This window comes from Nanorana parkeri, unplaced genomic scaffold, assembly GCF_000935625.1.
Source record: "Nanorana parkeri isolate BGI_ZX_2015 unplaced genomic scaffold, ASM93562v1 scaffold33, whole genome shotgun sequence".
NCBI lineage: Eukaryota > Metazoa > Chordata > Amphibia > Anura > Dicroglossidae > Nanorana > Nanorana parkeri.
The window spans coordinates 1,987,942-1,998,867 of NW_017306301.1; the positions used below are offsets into that span (position 1 = coordinate 1,987,942).

The window sequence follows — 10,926 nt, forward strand, 5'->3', positions numbered from 1 at the left end:
CCACCCCCTAAATATCAACTCAAATGTGTCAGGGGCCCCCAACCCAGATTGGCAGGCAAAAGGGGCGGGAGAAACCCTAAAAGGGACTAACATCCTGTTACACATTGGGAGATTATGCATTATATTTAGTGCACTGCCCATTGAGGCCACTCTCATATGTTTTTAGGCACTGGGGTGCTAGAGGGGGAGGAGTGCAGACGCAGGAGCAGAGCACAGATAGGACTTCAGGAGTATGAGGATGAACATTGACAGACCAGAGGGCACAAAGGTAACATAATATAGAAGCTTAATTAATACTGGAGTCACCTCTGCAGTGTGGCAGAAGTGTGGGCATCGTGGAAAAATGTGGTCAGGTGAAATGAGTTACACATTTACTGTGTAAATGGTTGTCTGGCTTAAGTGCTTTAATCTCCATGAAGAACATTCCTATCTAGGCAACTCAACGTTTCTTGTGATGTCAAAGTAACTATTAAATGTTTTTAAACAACTACTACAACTTTTTTTTTTAAGTTTTTAAACAACTACAACTACTACTCCAAAGGAACGTGTCAAAAAAGAAAATTGAAAAGCTGTTATTCACATTACAGAAGCACTACATGTACCAGAATACATAAAGAAAAAAAAAAGACGTGGAGGGAATTCCACTTTAAAAGACAGCACAAAGCTGTAAAAGGAATTTACAACACTATTCTTGTGCTGTCTAATTAATCACTTTAAGTACAGAGAAAGTAGTAGTGTAACATTAATATACAACACTAGCCCTGTGCTGACTGAGGGTTCACTGTAAATACAGAGGAAGTGGTTGTGTAAAGAACTATCCTGCTCCACCAGAGCTATGGTGTAAGGCCACAAAATCACTCACGTTAGCACTCTTCTTGCCGTTTACTTCACTTTCCACAACTTCTCTAACTCTGTTTCCCTTTGTCTTCATTTTTTTGTCCTTGGCTCCTATCACAGTTCTCTTTTTTGTGGACTTTCTCAGTCTCTCACTTTCTCACTCTCCCTCTCTTCTTTTTTCTCTCTGTCCCTCGTTATCGTTTCCACTCTCCCACATTTCAGTTGCTCATTTTTTGATTATTTTACATCTTTTCCTATTCATCTTCCTGTTTATTGCACTTTTAATGCACAGTTTGCATTTTGCCCCTTTTCCCTTGTTGTCCTCTAAAATCCGGGTTTACAGACATTCTTGTGCTTTCCTCCGCCATTTTTCATGAGCCGTTCATCATCCTTTATGCTTGTTACGTACCTTCTGGGAGACCAGATGTGAGAGGAGGCTTCCCTTGCACCTTGTGTCCTGGGAGACTCTGAGGATGGGAACAGTGCCCAGCGGGACAACAAGTGGCAGGAGTGCCAGTGGTGTTGAGCACCGTGCAAGCCGTAATCCAATGAGACGAGAGTAGGTCAGCTTCCAAGCAGGCAATTCCAGTACAAAAGGGGTCAGGCAGAAGAATGGTCAAATAACAGTTCCGTGGTCAAGGCAGGCAGAATTCAAGGTTTGTCGAGGAAGTCCGGGTCACAAGGATCAAGAAGGATATCACAAAACTGGAACAAGGATTAGCTGACGATAAACCAGCAACATGGTGGTACTGCTGCTGGGTTTATATAGGGCCAGTGATGTCATTTCCTGTGCGCCGCTATGGCGGATTTTCGTGCTGGTAGGCTACTGCTTCTGCGCATGCGCTGGATGGCGCGTTCCCGAGCAGTGCGGGAACATGCAGGTTGCACATGCGCAGATGGCGGGGATCCATTACAATCCTACAGGATAAGCGCATTCCATACGTGCACCATACAATTACTCTGGAACACGTGTGTAATCTAGCATCAGATGCTGACAATGGAAGTGTGGATCCTCCAGAGATCTACAGAACAATTTGTGCATTTGTTTGCTAAGTGGAAGTTGCTTGGATCTCTAATACAGAAAACTGGTTATAGGAGAGGATTGGGAACCTTTGGCCTTTTCTGTGACGCAAATACAAACAACTAGCTAGGGGTATCCAACTGAGCATGAAGAAAAGTGGGTGCTTTTTAAAAGACATGGTTTATTGTGATACACCTTTTTAAATGTTTCAACATCAGCTTGCTTTGTGATTCCCGGCATTCTGTCACATGACACCTCAGAGCTTCAAAGTAAGTAGGTGCTAGAAGACTTCCTTCTTCCAGATTCTGCAATCACAGGTGTGAGCAGGGAATGGGTAGCTATATAATGCCCACCAGCTGTCAATGACTGCAGGGCCCACTCTGATTGATGTCAAGGTGGTGAAGTATCTCCACTTAGAGCCACCAGCACAACATATTTTATTAGTATTTTCACAGGGGGCAAATGCCCCCTTGCCTCCAAGCCCTGTCCTCCTCTGACATGATCCCCAGCATTATGACAAGCTTATACACTCTATAATAATAAAAATATTGTAAAAAGTATAACCTTATCACCGTGTTAACCATTAAGCCTCTGATGTTGTAATATAACTATTGGCAGTCATGATAAATCTATGCTTTACAGAAAACACTAAAACAAACATTTTCTAATTTTAAAAAACCTAATTGGTCTTAACCGCTTTAGGACTGCCGAACGAAGATAAATATCCAGATCCTGGAGCAGTTTTACCAAGAGCAGCAGTTCACATACAAGCGATTCGGCGGCTATACAGGAGGAGCTGCAAATATGGGACAGGTGGGTTTTGTTTTGCACGTAGGCGTCAGGTACGCCTACATGCAAAACAAAAATTATGCTACACATGTTACATATCAACGCGAATGTCGGGGTGCGAGCAATAATTCTAGACCATTAAATCCTGTTAATATGTAATCCCGTTAACAAGGCTTGACATGTTTGGTATCTATTTACCCAACATGACCCCATTTTTTATATTCTACCAAAAAAAATAGGTATTAAATTCTGTTTCTGTGCACTAAATTTAATTTTAGTGTACTTACTCCTATAAAAATACTAGTTTGATCAACACGTGCGTAAATACCATAGTGACATTGCCACTAGCATTTTTTTGTTCTACAGGGCTTCTGCTTTCAGAAAATTATAATTGTTTGGGGGTTTTAAAGGAGAACTATGAGGGGAGTGATTTTCACTCAACCTCATAGTTTGAGCCGACGTGTGACAATGAAACTGTCACAAGTCACCTCAATAGATCAGGAAGTGAGCGAACACATATCGTCGCTCGCTCACTTCTCGATCGTCTCCCTGCAGAGAGTGGTGATTGTCACTCACGGCTCCCTGCAAGGATTCCACCCTCCCCGATCCTCCACTGGCGGAACGGACAGGGGAGGTGGCGGGTAAAGCTGGCTCTGCCTCTAGATAGGCATAGCCAGCTGCCATTCACACAGCTGGGTGGATCTCGACAGTAATGTCGGGATCCGTCCCGGCTGCGGCGATCTCAGTATACCGCGAGCTGTAGCTTTGTATGCTAGTATGTGTCCTCCCGTGACCCTTAGGAGAACTATGGGGAAAAGCACCTACCCCATAGTTCTCCTTTAAGCTGTTTTCTATCCAAAATGTCATATTTTATGATTTTGTTATGTGTGCAAATATTAAGAAATTGCTTCGGATGGCAATTCTGTAGACACATTTAAACAGTAACTTTAGATTTTTTTTTCCTGTTTTTGACAAATTTGGAGAAAGCATAGTTCCTCTGTTATGTGTCTATTTTTGTCCTTGCCTCCATTAGGGAGATTTCCCCTCATTTTCAGTCTGAGAAACAACATTGTTACTGTAACAGGAAATGATGGGAGACAGAGCTTCTAACTTTCCCCACGCTACAAAAAAAATGTCTTATTGGCGGAATGTTTTTGTTAGAGAGATTTCCACTCATTTTCTGTCACATCACCAATGTTTTGTCACCAATATGGCCACAGATCAAATTATACCCCTTTCAGAGGTTCCTACCCTTATGCCCGCTCTGTATAAAACTGAACTTTGGCTAAAGCTGTTGTTAAGGTTACTTTAAAGAATTTAAATGGCACATTTTAGGTATTTCAAGTAAACCAAACCAGGGGGGAATTTGATGACCACTGGCTATATTAAAGGGTTACATATCATTCAACATACATAATGTAACTGTGAAAGTGTTGGTTTGAACAATCATCTCTGATGAATAAGCATATTTCTGATGTATCAGTTCTGAATGTAAACAGTTTGTGGAATGCAAACACACTTTTCCATTAAACTAGCCTTTTGGTAAATAAAACAGATGTCTACGTTTGTGCAATCAATAACTTTTGCACAGAACAGGTCAAAATAGTAAGGATGACTAACAGACTCAGCATGTAGTCAGCGTAGAAAAAGTACAAGTTAAAACGAGAACTGACATTGTTCAGGAAGTTATGGGACATTATTGAGCAAGGTGGGGCTTTTGAGGAAAGGCAGTGTATATATACAGCCTCACACTCTATAAAATTACACTCTCAGATCATCAGAGCCCGAGTCTGCAACTGGTGGTGAGTAGCCTGGGAAACAACACTATCTACACCTATTTTTCATTGTATAAACGCAATATAAACTTTTCTAATCATCCTACTAGATCTTCTAGTTTCATCTGAAAGGATTTATATGATCTCTTATTTTGCCGTAGTTTCTCGTTACTTCTGTTATCATTGCTATCAGGGTGCAATGTATCATTGTTGTTAGATTGTGATGTGGTTATTGACTCATTTTAGATATTTATAGAGTATTGCACAATGTATTAACATGTCAGGAGAGCTCCCTTACGTTTACGTGGTTCTGAAGTTTATGATTTTTTTTTCTAAAGTTTTCCGTAGTTTTCTTTCTTTCTTTCTTTCTTTCTTTCTTTCTTTCTTTCTTTCTTTCTTTCTTTCTGTCTTTCTTTCTTTCTCTCTCTTTCCTCAGAATTATCATCCACATTGTATCTGCTGACCTATGTTTGATGTACACTATATAGCCAAAAGTATTGGGACACCCCTCCAAATCATTGGATTCAGGTGTTCCAATCACCTCATGGAAGAATTGGCAAACATTCCCTAAAGGTGCCCATACACCTTACAATTATCTGCAGATTTTCTGTGGTCAGATGGAAAAAGTGCAACATATTCGCCCAGGTGGAGATTACTCCATCCACACAGTTAAGTGCAGATGGAGGAATCTGTTGCACCTTTTCCATGTGACCACAGAAAATCTGCAGATAATTGTAAGGTGTATGGCCAGCTTTAGACACACTCCTAAACCTTGTGGACGCCTTCCCAGAAGAGTTGAAGCTGTTTAGCTGCAAAGGGTGTGCCAACCCAATATTGAACCCTACGGACTAAGACTGGGATGCCATTAAATTTCATGTGTGTGTAAAGGCAGGTGTCCCAATACTTTTGGCAATATAGTGTATACATTTGAAACATAGGGAAACACTGCAGACACAAACTCTTAAACAGCCTGTACAGTCGCTACACAACAAACTAGCCACCAATCATTTATGCAGTGATCACAATTTGTGGAATTTAACATCACGGCCCCAAGCCATAATTGGCTGCAATTCGATAAACACTTTTATTAAGGTTAATGAATGCTCACCAAATTTGCATTATGCTGAAATGTTTAGTTTGTGACTTTGTGACCAAGCCATACATTAGTAAATTCACCAGGTGGTAACAAAGCTGGTAATATGTATGAAAAGTGCGTGAAAATATGCGACTATATGGAATAAACAACATCTAACAACCTTTTTGCTTCTAAAACTTGCTAATCAGCTCATTCTCTAGTTAAGTGAAAATTGTCTAACAAATTAGCGTTTCATGTTCTCTTATCACATCCTGTGTAGGTTAACCCCAAATAAATGGCATCCAAGCCTGCCATGAATTTCTGTTTGCACACAAAGGCTTACAGCAATCACTTCTCAGTTTATATTAGATGTGGGGAGGCAAACAACCCACACATTAACCTCTCTAGCGGCATTTTGTGAATTTTAGCAGTGTACATTCCCCTGAGGAAATATACGAAGGATGTAGCTACTGTAAATAGTCATTAGATGCAGTTAAACAGATGGTAAGATATTTCTGTGGTGTTTCAGTGGTATCAGATACGGTTATTCCAATGTGCTTTATCTTTACCATGATTCAGATTCTATTGTGGTCAGGTTGAAAGTGAAAGTAGAGGGACAAATTGAGGAACAGACTGAGCTTCTTCTCACTAATATACAATGATTCTAACAGGGTTATTCACAAATGGCTGAAGAGTGTGGAGAAGGCAGGAGAAGTGAACAATCTAGGACAAAATAGCTGATTTGGAAAAATTCTCCAATTCAGCTCACTTTCCAGTTCAGTTATGTTGTCCTAGATTGTTCACTTCTCCTGCCTTCTCCAAACTCTTCACCCTTTCGTGAATAACCCTGTTAGTCTTTAGCCCTTTGTTAGGACAGACAGTGTTCCAATCTAGTTTACAACTGATAATGAAATCTGCCAGCACAGTACAGATAGGGTTAATTAGATTAAACAGAACTTCTTACAGCCCCCTCCTTTATAATACATAGGTGGAAAGTTAGGTAGGGTTTTAAAAGAGAACTATGGGGTAAGTGTTTTTCCCCATAGTTCTCTGTAGGGTCACGGAAGACATATACTAACGTCCTCCTGTGACCCCAAAGCTCAGTATATTGCGGGTTATTGCCCGCGATATACTGAGAGCGCCGCTGCCGGACCGGATCCCGACAATACTACTGTGATCCACCAAGCTGCGTGAGTGACAACTGGCTCTAGAGGCAGAGCCAGCTGTACCCTCCCCCTCCCCCGTCCATTCCGCCAGTCAGCACTGGAGGATCGGAGAGGGGAGGTGGGAATCCCTGCGTGGAGCGGTGACTTACAGTCACCACTCACTGCAGGGAGACAATTGGAAAGTGAGCTGATCAATGCATGTTTCTGCTCACTTCCCGATCAATAGACCTGTGACAGCTTCTTTGTCACATGTCGGCTCTGACTATGAGGGTGAGTGGAAATCACTCCCCTCATAATTCTCCTTTTAAAGCAAGTAAAAAGCACATGAAAATGTAAGCAGCACTTTTTAGATTTCTTTTTTTAAGTTATGCAATGTGAATAGGAACATGTAACAAGTATAAAGTAGATGTTATCCCAATTTGGCTGCAACATTGGAAATATACTTTAACCTAACCCCTTCAGAAAACACAACAAAGAGAATACTTGCTAATAAAACCAATTAAGTGAGAACTTTATTTTCACAGGATAGAATGTATTTTCACCATATATAAATGCTGACATTTTTATTGCAAAAAATTCTGTACCAAGAATCATTCATTCTTCATTCATAAGGATCAGTGATCCTTAGGCGTGTCATTGTCCTCACCACCTTGTCCTTCTTCTCATTCTCCTCCCATCCTTTCTGCTGTTTTGTAAAAGACACCTGGCCTCTCTGGAAGTCTGTTAAGCCTCAAAACATCTCCTTTACTGCAGTACTCATAAAACATCATGTGTGCTTGATGCTGCCAATTTCTGATTGCTACAGCAGGCATAAGGGTCATTGATGTGCTTTACCAAAATAGAGGAAAAGGAGAGGGAGAGAGGTGAAGTTTTTATAGCAATAGTGAGAGCCCTACATATTGGCACCTGGTACAGTCACACAGGTAATTTTAGCTAAAACTATTAATGCTGTGGGTTCACAAAGCATTTGCAGGGCCTTCTGTGGTTATAGTCACACCTTTAATAATTTGTTGTGCAACAACTCAGTGGATAAGGACCTTCATTCTATGACTTGTAGGGTAATTGCGGACTGTTCAGTACGTTTTTTGATATGAATCTGACAGATGAACTGTGTCTCATATCCTTTTAAAGTGCTTAGCAATATGTCTGTCTATAAGTGCTGATATTTTTAGAATTATCTCACTGCCTACAGTTAAACCTGCACTGGAAAATTACACTTTAAGCAAAGCACCAAATTAAGGTGTGTTCACTTTGCAATGGCAGTGTCCCCAAGGACTCTGTGGGCAAGCCTAAGTCTTTTAAATGCACGTTAGGAGATATTATTGAATGTGGCCCCAGTGTTTATGGAATCTAAGAGGTGTAACCTAAGTTTCAGATAATTTTGTGTCTTATGACACACAATTGTTACAAGCATTTTGATGATTAATGCTTTCTATACTGTGTTACGCCATCAAAAGAGAAGTACATGACTGGTTAGGGCTAGTCATACAGTCCATACAGGAATTCTACCAGCTTCACAGCTTCTGACTGCATTTAGAAGAGAGATAAGAAAAGTTTATGTAATTCAGTTATATAGCAGTGAGAAAATCAACAGCACTTAAGGGTTATGAGACCACCACATCAGTTTCCAGATGGTATCAATTTGTGTGGAACATGAAAAGACAGCTTACTTTTATGTTTTTCTTCTTAATATAAATTGTCCTTTAAGTATGAAAGTCGGAAAGTGGGTAAACATCAGGGATATGCAAAGCAAATTGATGAAGGGTTTCACGAATCTTGGTAAATCTTGGTAAAAGTTCTATAAGGGGGGAATCTTGTTATTACATTCTGGCCATTTGTAGGCCTAATAAGCAAGTTTTTGTTAAACAAATTGCATGGAAAGCTGGGCTCTACCATGGGGGATATGAATACAGTGAAGCACAGTATTCCCCCTATACAGAATTGTCAGCTCTCCCTAAAAATTTCAACACACCCTGCCGCTATGGCTGCTGTGAGCCACACTTTTATAACAAGGTGGCTGACTAACCAATTTTTGACTAACCAAATTGTGTCACAATTGGCTATTGTGACACAACTGACTAGGCCAAAGTCTATGCACTACATTATAGAATGTTCCTTATTTGTGGCAGCGCACCTGCAAAGTTTTTGGTAGAAAGTTTGCAACTTGTGAAATTTAGAGATTCTCCTCAAACCCATAGTAGCAACCAACCCAAACCGTATCCTAATAAACAGAAGAATAATATTATAATTCATAATAGCAGGAGTTCTTAATAAATTCTTGCTGACCAAAATCTAAAGACTCAAATTTACAATTGGAATCAGTGATGACTCTTGACTTGTGATGACTCAATCAACATTCCTTTTAGGAGGATGTATGTTTGGTAATCAACAGCTGACAGCTTAATGGTTATGGCTAGTGAGTTTCACTATTGCATAGAGAAACCACAGCATGTATGTCAGATAGGGAAACCTACCCCATGTCTACAAACTATCAGCTTGTTAACAGCCTGGGTAAGAGTAATGTATGCTTTCTGCAGGCTTCTAGCAGCATTTGCAATTATTAATGTAAAATAGATTATGAGAAATGTAATCCCAAACTACAAAATTGAACAGACAATTAGTAAAACTACTAGAAACTTGAATAGCAGTTACCATTTTAAACAGCCTAAAACAATAGTAGTGCCTATTACACAAGTAAGGGTTTGCAAAACAATTTGGCAAATAAAGTGTTTTGGATATTAGAGTTTTCATTGACTAATGGAACGGTGTCTTTTCTTTTTCATTATTCAGGAAAACCTGTGGTTGCAAGAAAATTGTCATCATGAATGACTCTGATTCCAACTACTCTGATTCCAACTTCTCCTGTTACCATCCATCCATTGTGGAGTACCGTTACTTTGCTGTGACATGGGGAATTATTGTGTCTTTGGTGGGGACAGTTGGCAATGTGCTGACAGTAATTGCCTTTGCACTAGACAAAAAGCTACAAACTCGCTTCAACCTACTAATCATCAACCTGACTTTGGCTGACATCTTGTACTGTACCTTTCTGCAGCCTTTTTCAGTAGACTCATACCTCCACCTTTACTGGAGAAGTGGAGCCACCTTCTGCAGGGTCTTTGGAATGCTATTGTTTGTATCCAATTCAGTGTCCATTCTGAACTTGTGCCTTATTGCTGTTAGTCGTTACATTCTTATTAGCAACAACAAACTGTTTGATCGAATATTCAGCAGACTGAGCACAACTCTTATACTCCTGTGCACATGGGTGATCGGATTTGCAAGTTTTGCCCCACTTTGGCCAGTCTACGTCTTAGTCCCCAAGGTCTGCACCTGCAGCTTTCATCGCATAAAGGGCAGGCCTTACACCACAATACTGATGGGATTTTACTTTGTGGTGGGCCTAGCCTGTGTTGGCATCTTCTACTTCCTAATTCATCGTAAAGTAAAATCTGCTGCCAAGTCTCTTGAGCAATACAAACTCGGCAATACCAAAAAGGTAGAATCAAGTGTTTCTGGAGTAAACTCAGGTGTCGCCTGCAAATTTCAAGAACTAGAAGACAGTGGAGTGGACTCTGCAGCTTCTAGTGATATAATCTCAGAACATCTCCCATCTTCAAAAGCTACTGTCACCTCAAGTTCTAATGATTATGTTAAAAAAGTACCAGCACCACAACCAAAAGACACTGGGTCAGATTTCAAAAAGGTCACCCGTATGTGTTTTGTCGTCTTCCTCTTTTTTGTTATCAGTTATATTCCATTTTTGCTGCTCAATATTTTTGATGCTAAAAACAAAGCACCGCAAGTACTTCACATGATTGCTGCAAACTTGACTTGGTTAAATAGCTGCATTAACCCCATACTCTACGCAGCAATGAATCGCCAATTCCGTGATGCTTACAGAAAAGTTTTTTTTCTTGTCATTAACAAATTTAGAAGAACGTAAGGCATACAAGAGCATCTCAAAGACTGGACTTGTTCTGTTTATTAGGGAATGCATTTGTATGAACTTCCCAACACGAAGCACACATTTCATGACTTCTTTTTCCCACTAGGGGACAAACATCAGTACAAAATATTTTTTTCTTCTGAGTGTAAGGAGAAGTTTTTTTACATTGCTTTGAGAAGACATCCTTAAAATAGATGTACAAATATTATTTCATACATGTTTGTGTAGATCTATACACAAAATTCCACATAAAAAAAAACAGGCAGACAAAATATAATACAGGAATGTGATTCTGGTATTCTAAAACATTACTG

General features: G+C 40.1%; 1 protein-coding gene across 1 annotated transcript; it reads left to right on the top strand.

Annotated features, from left to right (window-relative positions):
- Positions 1-4,443: 4,443 nt before the first annotated feature.
- GPR84 (G protein-coupled receptor 84) lies at positions 4,444-10,681 on the top strand. Its single transcript, XM_018568738.1, has 2 exons — positions 4,444-4,449; positions 9,454-10,681. Exon 2 carries the CDS (start codon positions 9,485-9,487, stop codon positions 10,607-10,609), a length of 1,125 nt encoding a protein of 374 aa, XP_018424240.1. The 5' UTR covers positions 4,444-4,449; positions 9,454-9,484; the 3' UTR covers positions 10,610-10,681.
- Positions 10,682-10,926: the final 245 nt, after the last annotated feature.